This window comes from Canis lupus, chromosome 19 (genome assembly GCF_011100685.1).
Source record: "Canis lupus familiaris isolate Mischka breed German Shepherd chromosome 19, alternate assembly UU_Cfam_GSD_1.0, whole genome shotgun sequence".
NCBI lineage: Eukaryota > Metazoa > Chordata > Mammalia > Carnivora > Canidae > Canis > Canis lupus.
In genome coordinates this window covers 44,373,733-44,388,716 of record NC_049240.1, presented here as the reverse complement: position 1 = coordinate 44,388,716, position 14,984 = coordinate 44,373,733, and the positions used below count along the sequence as shown (strand labels likewise).

Here is a 14,984-nt window from a genome sequence, read left to right as displayed (position 1 = left end):
AGATGTCTGAGCGACCCTCATGCTCCCTTAACCTTCATTCATTTCCCCCACATTTTCTGTTCCTCCTTACTCTTGACTCTCACACTGTGTATTCCCTCTGCCCAAAGCCCTTCCTTCTGTCTTTCTCTTTTCCTCTCCTATTGACTGTTTATCATTCTCTTTCTCAGGAAAATCTTCCCAGGTAGCTATCATTTTTATTCTCGTAGCAAACAATCTTTCCTTCATCATTTTGATTAAAAAAAAATATTCATTGAAATTTAAAGTAGATACAAATCTTAAAGGTTGGCTCTTCTAAAGGAAGGAGTGAAACTGTTGGCTTAATCAGCTCAGGCTGCTATAACAAAATGACATAGACTGGGTAGCTAAAGCAACAGAAATTTATTTTTTACAGTCCTAGAGACTGAAAATCAAGATCAGGGTGCCAGCATGGTCAGGATCAGACGACAGCCCTCCTCCTGGCTTGCAGTGCTTGCTTTCTTGTGGGAGGGGGGGGAAAGGGAGAATAGAGACAGATATAAAAATATATATTCTTAAAAAAAAAATATATATATATATTCTTAATTCAAAATGATGAATGATTATATCTCTGTGGTAAGATTATTTTCTTTAATTTTTCATGTCACATTCTCTCTTTTGGTGATCTCTTCATTCAACTAACAAGCATATACTCATATTTAAAGTATTGCTTTAGGGATGCCTGGGTGGCTCAGTGGTTTAGTGCCTGCCTTCGGCCCAGGGCATAATCCTGGGGACCCAGGATCGAGTTCCACATCGGGCTCCCTGCATGGAGCCTGCTTCTCCCTCTGCCTGTGTCTCTGCCTCCCTCTCTGTGTCTCTCATGAATAAATAAAATATTTAAAAAAATAAACTATTGCTTTATTCATCCACTGATTTCATAAAGAGTTGAGAACTATATGGGTAGGCCACCTATGGTTTAGGTTTAGAAGCAAAAACTAAATAAAATGACTAGATGATAAATCCACTAATTTCCCTTTTAATCCCTCTCTTTCCATCCCACCCCTGCCCCACTCTGTCCATGGGAAACACTGTTTTTTGTCACCATAGATTAGTTTGCATTTTTTTTCTAGTTTATTTAAGTGGTATCTTATACTATGTATTTCTTTTTTCTGGCTTCTTTCACTTGGCATAATTATTCGGAATCCATCCATATCATTACATGCATCAAATAGTTCATCTTTTTTTTTTTTTCTCAATGGTATTACATTGTATGTGTTAAGGCAAAAAATATATTCATGACACTTGTTAAAAAACCAATGCAAGCTATTTTCAGAACCAACACAAGAGATAGAAGGGAGTATTGCAATGGAATTTTGTAGTAGAGGAAAGAAATGTGCTCAACACCAAACACAAGGAAAAGTAGAAATTTATAGTCAAGGAGCAGAGTGGGTTGTTAATGGATGGACACCTACTCAGAGGAAATATCAGAAGTAAGGGAAGATTCTGGGTACACTGACCTAACAAGATTCTTTTTTTTTTTCAGATTTATTTATTTATTCATGAAAGATACAGACTGAGAGAGAGGTAGAGACATAGGCAGAGGGAGAAGCAGGCTCCTTGTAGGGAGCCGGATGTGGGACTCGATCCCAGATCCTGGGATACCTCCCTGAGCCGAAGACAGGCACCCTGCCACTGAGCCACCCAGGTGTCCCAAGGTTCTTGGTAATGGCAAGCCAAAGTGATCAGACTCCACCGTGGGAGTACAAGGGATGAAGAATTTAGTCAGATATTGACAGTGATCAGATATCAAGAGTGGGGGATTCTGGCTAATCTGACTTAGTAAGATTTTTGCTAATGTTGAGTTTCTGAGGACATACCCAAGCATAGAATAATATGGATATATGTGATTTGTTTATGCATATATCTGCACATGGGCATTGAGTGGCTTCCAATCTATGCTTATTGTAGGTGGAGTTGCTATGAACATTTGTGTACAAGTCTTGATATAGATATATTCTTTAATTTTATTGGGTAAATAAACACTAGGAAATAGAAGGGTAGATCATATGCTAGTTATATGTTTAACTTTTTAAGAAAATGCCAAATTGTTTTCCATATTTGGTAGTACCATTTCCCATTCCTACAAGTTCTTCCATAACCTCACCAACACTTGGTTTGCTGGCCATTTTAACTTTATTCTAAGAATGGTGCAGTAATTTTATTTCCCTAATGTCTAATGATGCCAATAATCTTTTTTTCTATGCTTATTTGCCACGTATATACATGAATAAAGTGTATTCTTTCTTGAATAAAGTGTCGCTTCAAAAATGCTTCCCATTCTTTATTGGATTATATATTCATTATATTTTTGAGTTTTGGTAGGTTTTTTTTCTTAATATATATCCTTTGTTAGACCTAAGATTTGCAAATTTTTTTAGTTTGTGACTAACCTTTTCATTGTCTTACCATTATCCTTTGAAGTGTAGAGGTTTTCTAATTTGACTGAGTTCATTTTATAGATCTTTTTGATCAATCATGGTTTTGATGTCATACCTAAGAAATATTTGCTTACCCCACGATCATAAAAATTTTCTTCCATATTTTTCTTTAGTTTTAAAGTTTTAAATTTTTCATTTAGGTCTGTGATAAATTTCCAGTTTATTTCTTAATAAGATGATAGTTTAATTTTTGTGTATGCATATTTATTTATTCAAGTATCATTTGCTGAAAAAACTATCCTTTTTAAAAAAATTGTCAAAAATTAGTTATTCGTAAATGTATGGGTCTGTTTGTGAACTCTCTCATCTGTTTCACGGATGTATTTCTCTTTTTCTAATACTACATATATCCTCTTGGTAACTGTCAATTTATTATGTCTTGAAATGAAGTAATGTTAATCAACCAACTTTTTTTGCCATTTTTATGTATACAAAATATTTTGCATTTCCATATGAAATTTAGAATCAGCTTGTCAATTTCTAGGAAATGTCTGCCGGGTTTTAATTGGGATTAGGTATAATTTACCAATTTGAGAAGAGATGACATCTCAATAGCTTGAATCTTACAAACCATGAATAGAATATATCTCTTTATTTTTTCAGGTTTTTATTAGTTACTCTTAACAAAATTTTATAGTTTTTAGGTTCTTGTACATATTTTTATATAAGTTACTAAGTATTTATTGTTTGTTGATACTACTGTATAAGTTTTCTTATATTAATTTTCAATTATTTATTGTTAATATACAGAAATTTTTATAGCAACCTTGTGTCCTATAGTTTTACTAGATATATTAGTTATCCTAAGCAGGTTTTTTTGTTTTGTAGATTCTATTGAATTTTTTTATGTAGAGGATTAGATTGTGTTATCTGAAAATAAATACAGTTTGATTTCTTCCTCCTCTCCCATCTGGAAAAAAAAAATGTTTTCTTGCCTTATTATTCTGCCTAGAAACTGTAGGACAAATTTGAGTAGAAGGGAGAGTGATCATTCCTATTGTTCCTAGTTTAATATCTATTCTGAGTCTTTATCAGGAACTGATGTTAGATCTTATAAATAATTTCTTTGCATTTATTAAGATCTTCATATGTGTTGTCACTTTTGTTTTGTTAATATGGTAAATTATACTGTTAGTTTTTTTAATGTTAAATTAATCTTTATTTCTGGGTTAACCCCCCCTTCATCATTATGTATTATCTATTTTATGCTTCTCAAATAGCCATTTATTTTAAATTTTATTGATTTTTCTCTATTGTTTTTTCTGTTTTCTATTTCTTTGATTTCTCTACTTTTATTTTCCTTTCTATACTTTAGGTTTAACTTTTTTATTGTTTTCTTCTAGTTTTTTAAGATGGACACTGAGGTCATTAATTTGAGACATTTCTTTTTCTTTTGTATCTTGTCTTATAGTGGCTTAGTGGCAAATTTTTCATATTTCCACTAAAATACCTGAGCTGTGTTCTGGGAAATGGTTAAGCTATTTGGAAACAATTTGATCCTTTGAGTTCTTCCTTTAAGTTTTGTTAGACAGGAGTAAACCAGAGTTAGTCTGGGGTTAATTTTTATTTCTCATTGCTGAGGCAAGACTCTTCTAGGTACTCTATTCAGACTCCCTATGAAGTGGAAAGTTTTCAAGTCTGGTTGGTATTAACAAGCACAATTCATGGACCTGTGTGAATTTTGGAACTCTTCTCTCTGATCCTTTTGTATAGCCCTTTCATCAACCCAAAGTTGCTTCAGATGTGTGTGCTTGTGCTTAGTACTTGGCTGACTATTCTAGGAGAACCCTTTGCAGATATCTAGAGTTCTCTTTATGTTACATTCTCTTCTCTGACACTCTACCCTGTGAGATCTAACCTATTGGCCTCCTTTAATTCTCAGCCCTATCCCTCTCAGGGAGTTGTCTAGGTTCTGTTGGGTTCTTTTGTACTTTGGTGCTACCTGAATCTCTCAGGCATTTAGCCATGGCCATCATGAGACTCACTCAGTTTATTTCCTAAGTTAATTAGGAATCATTGTCCTTTCTTACCTTATGTCCAATGTGCTGAAAAGACTTGTTTTATATATTTTATTCATTTTTTAGTTGTTTTATTCAGAAGATAAATCTAGTCCTTTAATATGGTCTAAGTGGAAGTTTGGTCATTACTTTTAAACTTTTATTGCCAATTCATGTATATCTGGTTTAGTTATTCATGGTGAACGATTCCTGAAGGAAAAACCTGAGTCTTATAGTTCTTTATATTCCTTTTATAGTTCTGATAGCTTGATGAGTGTTCACTGGATGACTGATGATTCTTATTAAAGGACAGTGCTTATTAGTAATCATCTCATATTTTTGACCTGGTGATTTTGTTTTATAATACTGAAAAAATGCAGTTGTTTATATGAACTAAATGATCAGTAAATTGTGATATACTGAAAATATTAAATAAACACGTTATAAAAACTAATAATGATTCAAACAGTTAAAATAAACTATAAAGAATTTTATGATACATTTAGTAAGATGCATCTTTTAAATGATGATTTTCATTGATTAAATGCAACTAATCTTAATCTTTAAAAAAAACTTTTTGAAGCAAAAATAGATGTGGAGATAGAAATGTCTATATATTCATTTAAAAAAAAACATATATTTAAATTTATTTCAGGTGATTGTCAAATCTGGTCCAGGAACTTTCCTCAGTTTGGCTGTTTATGACAATTATATCTTCTGGTCAGACTGGGGAAGAAGAGCTATTCTGCGTTCCAACAAGTACACAGGAGGAGATACAAAAATTCTTCGTTCTGATATTCCACATCAACCAATGGGAATCATAGCTGTTGCCAATGACACCAATAGCTGTAAGTTACACTAGAAACTTAATGTATTTCTTAATTATATAATCTTTGCAAAAAATTATGTTTTCCAGTAATACTTAGTTGATTTTTTTTAACGTTCCTGTAGATAGTGTTCAGGATTTGCCTATTCAGTATATTAAAATTATCTGAAAGGCTCAAGGTAATTTCTGTAGTTCTTCATTTATCACCAGAAGAACAATTCCTTTTTACTTACTTGTTTCTGGAAATTTATTCTCTCTCACTCTCAATCTTCGAACATTCAAATCAAGTCGTTTCCATGAAAATAATACTTCTTGCTAAATAAGCTTTACATGTGGGTTGAAAAGTTCTTTAATCACTGAAATACCTACAAAAATTGCAGCTTAAGGCATCAGTATGTTTTTTTAGTAAAACTAGTTCATTTGATGCCATGGCATCCTTGACAAATGTTCTAGAAGATGTAGTGGCTTATGTTGCAAGCTTTTCTAATGTTTTTACCTCTTATGATGTTTGGATTTTCCAAAGTCCTGAATATTCCTTGTTTATATCTTTGAGAGGGGCAGCCTAACAGTTTACTGTTAATCTAACAAAGAATAGAAATTCAATATAAAATGTTACCAATAGTCTCTTCATTGCAGGTGAACTTTCTCCATGTTCATTATCAAATGGAGGTTGCCATGATCTGTGCCTTTTAACTCCTAATGGGAGAGTGAATTGTTCCTGCAGGGGGGATCGAATACTGCTAGATGACAACAGATGTGTGAGTAAGTAAAGACAATTGAAATGTGATATGACATAACTACTCAAAAGGCATACATGGATATTGAAATTGTCTTGATATTCATGAAATTGTACTCTCTTCCAATCCTAGAGGCCCAGTTGGCATATCTTTCTATTCTAAAAAGAACTCAATTCACCACTCTACTTAGTTGTTACACCATATGATAGATAATGATAACCAGAACAGTGACAAATGGTGTATCGCCTATTGTGGGCTGGAAGGTGTTTGATGAGTTAGAGAAATACCTGCAAATTATCTGAAAACTTGAGTTACAACTTTGAGAATTAAGTCAATAGCAAAATTAATTAAATCTGAAATAAACCAATATATAGGCAGTAGATCAGTAGCCTTGTAGTAAAACCACTCAGTCTGTCACAGTATGTAAATGAGAGAGAATGGTTCATGCAGCTTATTTGTAATCATTTCCAAACGGTTAATTAAGAATGTAACATTGCAGCCTTGCATGATGTTTATACCTCCCAAAAGGCATTACAATCTTTAATTAGTACCATTACAGTATACACTTATTAGCAGCTAAGTTTTCAAACTGTTTCCAAAATAAATAAGGGTTCAAGTGTTCCAATATTGCCATGAGAAATTAGCCAGTAACATAAAGAATGTTAATTTATCTTTAACATTAAGACTATTTGTGTATAAGAAAGACAAGAGACATCTTGTTGGAAATTAGTGAACTCGCTCTCAGGATGTGGCAATCGCTTTATTTTTTTTTCTCTTTTCATCCATATCCTCATCTTATATCTTCATCTTAGAAAATCAACAGAGGTATATATGTCTACATTATAAAAATAAATATCAAATAGTATAAGTATATTTCATCTTTATCTTTAGTCTTTTTTTGGTCTTTATTTACCAGAGGGATCTTCTCTTTTATCTGTTGTGTACTTTAATACAAGCACTTTAACATCCTCTTCTTTACCTTGAAAACTATTGCACCTAATACAAGAATATAGACATATGTTTTCACTTTGCAATTTGGTACTACAACCCAAAGGGCACCTCTTAGTGAAAGAAAGGGCACCTCTGACTTTTATTTAAGACTGTGCCAAAGCAAACGGGAATGATGCAATTGGTCAGTGAACTTTAAATGAAGACAGCCAATTTTAATAATTCGAGCCTCAAATTCCCATAATTCTTAGTAACCTAACACTTCCTTGAATTGCTCGGGTAATTGCTTAAACTCTTTCAGTTTGCTTTTGTGGTTTCAGCTGTAATGGTCTGGATCTGATGCCATCTGTAAGCCTGGAGTGTTAGTCATGCATTAGAATCACTCATGTTTCTTTCACAGGTCACTACAGGCCAGTAGAAAACCAATGCCTCTAGTCAAAACAGCAAGGCTTATTTGTATACAGTGGATGCCTGTCCTTGCTCCAAAATAGATTAGATACATCTGTCCCTACTAAGCCACCTGCTTCTCTCTATTGATGAGAGGGAATGATTCAGAAAGAAAACTATCTTTTAAACAAGCACAGTTGTATTCACATGCAACTACAGAGTGATATTTGATTCTTCAGAGCTGACAGACCTTTATAGAAGCATCCTGGATCCATGGTACATTCATATTGAAATCCTGTGGCCCAGCAGAGAGAGATTGGAAAGTAACTTTTTGTCAAATCCATCTTTGGAAACGAAGATGTATCTGGCATGTCTATATCCACATCTGAGTTAGTTCACCCAGAGCAGTTCGTGAATGTTAATGGCAGGGTTGAAGGGGGGAAAGGCACCACCCTCAGGACAAGGGAGGGAAAACCATGTGTTGTCATAACTCTTGACAAAAAGATTAGGCAATTCCACTTTACACAAGATTCCTAACCTTATCAACATCCACAACAGAAGAATAACAAATATAATTGAAGTAATTACATCATGAGAGAATTAGAGGACAGCTGAACCACATTTTTGTTTCTGCGAAGAAGCGTAACACTCAATGCTAGTTCGAATGAACATACCTAAGCAACAGTTTTGCTTTTATAAGGCTTGATTTTATGTAATAAAAACATTTTTTTGTTGTGAATATTTTTTCCCTCAAAGTCATAATGATTATAAAAGCAAAATTTGCATCTTCAATCATAACAGTTAATTCTCATTAGAAGTGAGAAGTTAAACAAGATGTGTTGAAAGTAGATAGAATAAGTTGGGAACATCAGTAGCCTCCCAGTAAATGAATTTTGTTCAGTTCCTGCTTGAATGTGATCATGTGCAGCAATGTCAGTACCCTTCTTAATGCTTGTTCCTTTAAAGCTAACGATATTTTTAGATTTTTAAATTATTTGTTACTTTCTCTAAATTGACTTTCTACCTGACCAGTTGAATTTCGACTGTACCAAGAAAAAAATGCCGTTGAAAGATTTTAATTAGAAGTCATCAGTAGATAGACCAATAGATAATCTGTAAAGATGAGATGCATTCTAGGACTAACAAAGAAATAAAACACTGGAAACTTCAAATAGTATGAGTAGCTGTGTAATTGAATATTTCTAAAATACAACTTTCAAAAGAAATTGATAGTAAATTATAAAATTAAGCTGTTTTCTGCATTAATAGAGATAAATGAATTCCAATTACCTCCAATATAATTAGTATGACTGGATTTCACTGTACAATTATTCAACAAGCAATGGAGTGAGTACAAGCAAACCAATAACACATGATGCAACCACAAAATCGAATTCTAAATGTTTACTGGTAAATCTATTATTTAAGAATAAAAATAGGTCCGTTTTACCCCAGATGATCTTTCTAAATAAGGGTCACATACTGGCATTCCAGGGATGAAACCTAGCTGTAGAAAGATGGGTGTTTGTTTGTTTGTGAGTACTTTGTTGCCATTGGTCTTTGCTCACAGATTGGGCAAGTCACATAAAAACTCAGACTTTTCATTTTTTACAAAAAATATGGAGAGTTAGAAGTGGGACATTATGACAGTGGTCATTTGGAGCCTATACACTTCTCGGGCACATGCTTTTCAGCTTGTCAGTCTCCTTCAGTTCAACCACAGTTTCCTGTGCACCTCAAGGAGTAGATGCTGGCCCAGTGTGCAGTTCTGCCCCCTGGTACCTCTCACTGTGGGTAGAACAAAAGGCCGATGAGGATACTTTTAGCAATTTCAGGACTTCTGAATGGGGAAAGCTGCTAAAGAGATTTCTTCCAAAGGTAGATGAGGAGGGAGATCAGTTGGAGGTAGATTTAAATAAGATGAATCAAGTCAGGCATTAAAAAATGAGAACTCTACACTTGAAACTAATATAACATTGAGCATCAACTATACTCAAACAAAAATAAAGAAATCAAAATGCTAACTCTGTGTACTGAAAAATATCAGTGTATTAAAGAATATATTATAGTTTCCAATAAGAAAAAAAACACAAAAAGAACCTTCTCTCAATATGTACAGAGCTCATTTAACTGACTCTTTTTGACAATTTATTTTTAAGGTAGTTGCTAAGCAAAATGCATAAATATAGTCACCCAAATTTAAGCCCATCCTTCTTTTCATGCATATACAGTCAGAAAATAATTAGCAAGACGTATACAACTAAGTATAAAAGAAAAATGAAGTGAGGCAACTCCCCAAAATTTTAGAAAGGGAATGTGAAAACAGCGAACAAAAAGGTGTTCCTTTAATTTTTTTCGTAAAGAAATGCCAGAAACCCTTGCCCTTTATTTGATTTTATACTTTGATAAATTTTAGTTTAGTTTTATAATGAAGATTAAGGGAAACAGTTATCATGGTATGAGAGATGTTTGCTATTGAGTCAAAACATTGTCTTTTTTCCCCTTCAGCTAAAAATTCCTCTTGCAACATGTATTCAGAGTTTGAGTGTGGAAATGGAGAATGTATTGACTATCAGCTCACCTGTGATGGCACACCTCACTGTAAGGATAAGTCAGACGAGAAACTGCTCTACTGTGGTAAGTGTCTGATATGTGATGCATGTTCACTTCTGAGAGAAGTTTGTAATTATTTTCATAATTTTTGGTTTGATTGTCTCCATTTCATTTATACGTATGATTTCCTTAATGTCTCTCATTAACATGTGGCTATAAGGCAATTAATTGAGTTTGGCTTTGTGTTCTTGTTCAAATGGGACTTCTTATGTCCTATTTGATACCTACCATAGTCAGTGAAGAATTTCCTCATAGCCTTCCACCTACAAAGTACAAGTTTAGATGCCACAGGGGCCTTTCTTTTAAGCTGTCTACTTATTCATCATGTAGTGATAGGTTTTAGGCTTACATTCTTAAAGATGGAAGGCAGAAATATTAGTTATTGGTACGTACTGTAAGTTTACTCTGCAGCAAAGATCGACCAGCAGTTAATGATAGCATGTTGTTGAATTGATATCAAAGTGTTGTCCCTATTCTTGTCTCAGGATTGGCTCAGGGTTAGTGTCTTTCGGTACAAAGGATGAGTTGCATTAGCCATCCTCCCCATCAAGGATGGAATTCCTCCAGCTGTGTCTCTGTAGGTGGCACCAAGTGATGGTCAACCTTTCACTCTTTCTTGGGAGTAGAGATTAGCTTTTTGAACCCAGTAGGCAATTGATATTTGCCTTCATTACAACAATATTTCACCTGGAAACTTCTGTGTGTGTAATCATTGATAGTTACTGTAGAACTGTTCGGGATTTTTTCTAAATTGGTATGATTTATTTTTGCGCTATAATATTAGAGTATTGGCATTGTATACTCTGTAAAATTCAAGAATCTGTATCTGGAATTGCTGTATCTGGTGTCTGCTTTTCTCCTTTGTTCTACTATCTGGATAATAATTATACTTAAATAATCAAAGAGTAGTTAAAATAAGAGGAAGGTAGAGTTTGGGAAATTTGCAGGCAGTTCTCTCATTCTTTTATGTTGCAGAATCACACGCTCTCAGTTAAAATGATAGATGTAATTTGCCCATGATTGATCTGTAACTAAAATTTTAATGAATTTACCTCAAATGACATATTCATTTCAATGAATGGTTATACCCTATACTCTGTAAAAATCTTGAGGCATATAAAAATAGAATAATAATCAGCTTGCAAATTTGCATTTATTATGAATTGTATTGAGAATATATTTCACATTATTTTTACCTTCTGAGAGTAAGGTAATATTCATGTGAGCAGGGATTGGCAACCTTTATCTGCCTTTATCTGCAAAAGGGTTAGCTAGTTAAGGGTTTTAGGTTTTGTGGACCAAAAGTGCTATCTGTGAAATATCCTCTATTTAAAAAATAAATTTTAGAACTATTTTAAAATATACAATCCATTCTTAGCATCAGAGCTATACAAAAACAGGCTGCATTTGTTCCTGTGAGCTACAGTTTGACAACCCTAGGTGTCGATTCTAGACTTTAGAATCACACCTGAGGTTAAATCTTTGTTTCAAAACCTACTAGTGTATGACTAGTATGAGCAAGGGTACTTCTCTATATTTTAGCTTCTCCCTACAAAACAAAGCTAGTTTGAATATTAGTTTAGAGCACTGAATAAACAAATGTATGTTTACATTTGCTCTGTATAGAGCCTGGCACAAAATTAGTGTTCAATAAATGGCAGCTATTATTAGTGTAAGTGGTACCTTTTGCCTGAAATTGGAAAATGTCAGGAGACTCTCTTTAAGGTAAACAGAATTTAGAAGGCAATTATTCTCCTTAGGAATTCTGGTAGACATTTTTAGATGATTTGTAAGAGAAATTTATGGGTATTTAGGTAATTCTCTGATTCACTTATTCAGAAATACATGTTTTGCTACTATTTTGTCTTCTTGTAAAAGCCTTATGAGATGCAAAGGAGATAGGAAATAGGTGTTGAGAGTGTCTTATGATTCTTGAGGTACAGACTTACTTCTAGAAAGTTGAATATATGCTTTTTTTCTGTGCTGACACAAATATCAGAAACAATAATATGGGTATAGTATCTCCAAGTATGAATCACTGAAGTTAAAGCACTTAGTCTAAAAAGGTCTTTAATGAATTAATTACTTTAATGCATGAATATTCTAATCCAGAGTTTTGATACTGCACGGCACACTTTTTTTTTTAATAGATCCACAATCCATTCTGAAATAAGAACTCATCTGTTATTTTCTTTTTTTTTTTTTTTGTGAAAATATCTCTATAAGACCTCCAAATATGTTTCTACTTTTCTTTATAAGAAAACAGAAGCTGTCGAAGAGGTTTCAGGCCTTGCTACAATCGTCGTTGCATTCCTCACAGCAAGTTATGTGATGGTGAAAATGACTGTGGCGACAACTCTGATGAACTGGACTGTAAAGGTAAATGTATGTGGCATCAGCTGAGGAATATTCTTATGCTAAGTGTCTCCTGAACTTTTCCATAGTGTGTTCCTGAGAGCACAGTGGTTTCTACCCTTTTGGTATGTGGCCCCTGCTGATAGAGATGGACCACACTTCGGTAAATATCTCCAAAAGGGAGTTATTAGAGTTCATTGAAAATTATGACTATATTCTCTATTCTGGTTTCTTTTTTTTTTTTTTTTTTTTTGATTTTTTTTTTTTTTTTACTTTTTTTTTTTTTTCTATTCTGGTTTCTATTCCTTTGCTCACCTCAAAACTCTTGTCATTTCTCATCTCTTCAGTTCTACTGCCTTATTTATTGTACATTTGTACCAGAATGTGTACTACTGAATGTACTGCTCCAAAAAATGCTCTCCTTTACTTCTCAATTCTGTTTTTTCACATGACCTCATCATTTTCCTAGCAGTTGGACAATAAACCTTGGTGTTATCCTTGATTCTTCTTTCTACCATATTTTATCACCCATCTATCCATATATCAATAAATCATCCAATATTTCTTTGAAATATCTTCCCTTTTAATCTGCCTTAAGCCTGGATTAACATAGTAGTCCTTTTACTAGTCTCCCTGTCTCTACTCTTTAGTTAATTCCAGGGTTGTTAGTCATGCTATGATGTTTTATTGAACGTGTTTTCAGAGTGCTTACTGGGACCAATCAGCAAGCCAGAGGATCTAGGACAGAATCTCAGCCCCAACAAGATGCTGTCTTTGGGTAAAATATTATCCAATATATGCCTCAGTTTCCCAAGCTGTAGGAAAAGAGGTAATAATTTAATGAGTATATTAATATTAAATAAACTCAGAACAGAATTTGGCATATAGCAAATGCTATGTAAGCATTCACTTGTTTTTTTAATCACGGCCCTGATAAAGATTCACAAATGGAGTCTTGGTGTTTAGAGAATAACAAACAAGTTTTTTAGTCTGACATTTAAGGCCTCTTAAAATCTGGATCCAACGGATTTTTCTAAATCAATTTCCCTTTAAAAATCTTCATTCATTGAACACATTTCATTGGGTAAAATGCATTAAAGACAGACATAAAATTAATAAGTTATATTAATGAGTTCAAACTCCAAATAAAGACAGTTATTTAAAGATATGAAGGTGTATATCAGATGTAATGATTGCACATATAAAACTATAAGTTTTTTTTGGGGGGGAGAGTTGGAATAAAGTATAAATAAGGTAGAATGATCAAAATATAAGGTAATTTCAAGTATAAATCCTAATATTGAAAGCTGCAAATAATTTGATATGGTTAGAGCCAAATGGCATATTGGCAAGTGGTTTGGAAAAGAAATAAGTCAAGTCAGAGAGAGGAACCAGTACTTGATGTTGTTTTTTTTGATACCGTTTAAGGAGCATGAACTTCACCTTGTAGTCACTAAAGAGTCACTGAAGGTTTAAAGGAAACCCAATACAATCTAATTACATTTCAAAAAAGGGGGGGGGACTGTTTGTGCAAATAAAAACTATAATGGTGAGATGAGAAAGATAAAACCGGAGGCTATCAGAGCAGCTAAATCTAAGAATAAAAAGGAGAGACACAGATACACAACAGAATTTTTAAAGGTGGTATAACAGGCCATCCTGGGTAATAAACAGAGAAAACATAGACATAGAAAGAATAGACAAGTTTCGTGAACTGTTTTCTTCCCTGTTTTAAAACTATTTGTTTTTCATTATTTTTTAAATTTATGTTTGTGGGTTTGTTCATGTGGGCTCAGGGATAAGATAATAAAGATGGTTTGCATTCTGAGAGTGGAGTACCTGTAGGCATTCAGATAGAGCTGCTCCAAAGACATTTAGGTAGATACAGATCTGGAGCTCAGATAGTAGATTAAAATAGGAGTGTTGAGTTTGGACTTACTACAGAGAGAAAGCTCATGGATGTATAGAGTACTAGTCGTTGTAGGAGAGTACATTAGAATTACCTATTGAAATAAAAAAAAGACACTAATAATATAAAAATGGAGAAATTGACCAATGGAGTAATGGAAAGATCTTCATGAGAAATGTATTGTTATTATTTTTTTTAATCAGTTAGCATTTTAAGGTGTTAAGGGAAGGCAAGAGGGCAGGTATAGGTAGGCAGTCATTGAACCTGGCAAATAGGAGATAATCTCTTGGTTACCTTCATGCGAGTCAATTCAGTGGAATGGTAAAGAAAAGCCAAATCTCCTTGGGTTGGTGCAGAAAATGGATGGTGAAGGAGTAAATACAGTAAGACTTTTTTTTTATAAAACATTGATGGTAAAGGAAAGATGTGAAGTACAGATGCTATGAGAAGACGATGCAAAGTTGTGGAAGAGAACAGAATGTGTACAGATCATCTTATAGCTAGAAAAGTTTGGTTTGGAAGTTACTCTGCATCTTAGACTAAGACATTGGCCAAACACTTGAGTAGCTCACTAGCTAAGGTTGACACTGTAGTGTAGGAAGAGCCAAATACTTTTGCAGATTAAATCAGCTGTTATTTCATATTATCTATAAAAGATTAAAAATGATAAAATATAGTAAGCTACAGGGAATAAGTGGAGGGAAATGAAGTATTTGGAAGAAAGGAGGAAAGCAAACTAGAAGTCAGAACCCCCCC

The 14,984-nt window shown here is 33.7% G+C and overlaps 1 protein-coding gene across 1 annotated transcript in view; it reads left to right on the top strand.

The window, feature by feature from the left end:
* The window catches only part of LRP1B (LDL receptor related protein 1B), a 1,959,891-nt gene that overhangs the window by 1,680,208 nt on the left and 264,699 nt on the right, over nt 1–14,984 (top strand). The window contains exons 45-47 of the mRNA XM_038565111.1: nt 5,916–6,041; nt 9,860–9,988; nt 12,224–12,343. Coding sequence (XP_038421039.1) covers nt 5,916–6,041; nt 9,860–9,988; nt 12,224–12,343 — 375 coding nt within the window. The remainder of the gene's footprint in view (nt 1–5,915; nt 6,042–9,859; nt 9,989–12,223; nt 12,344–14,984) is intronic.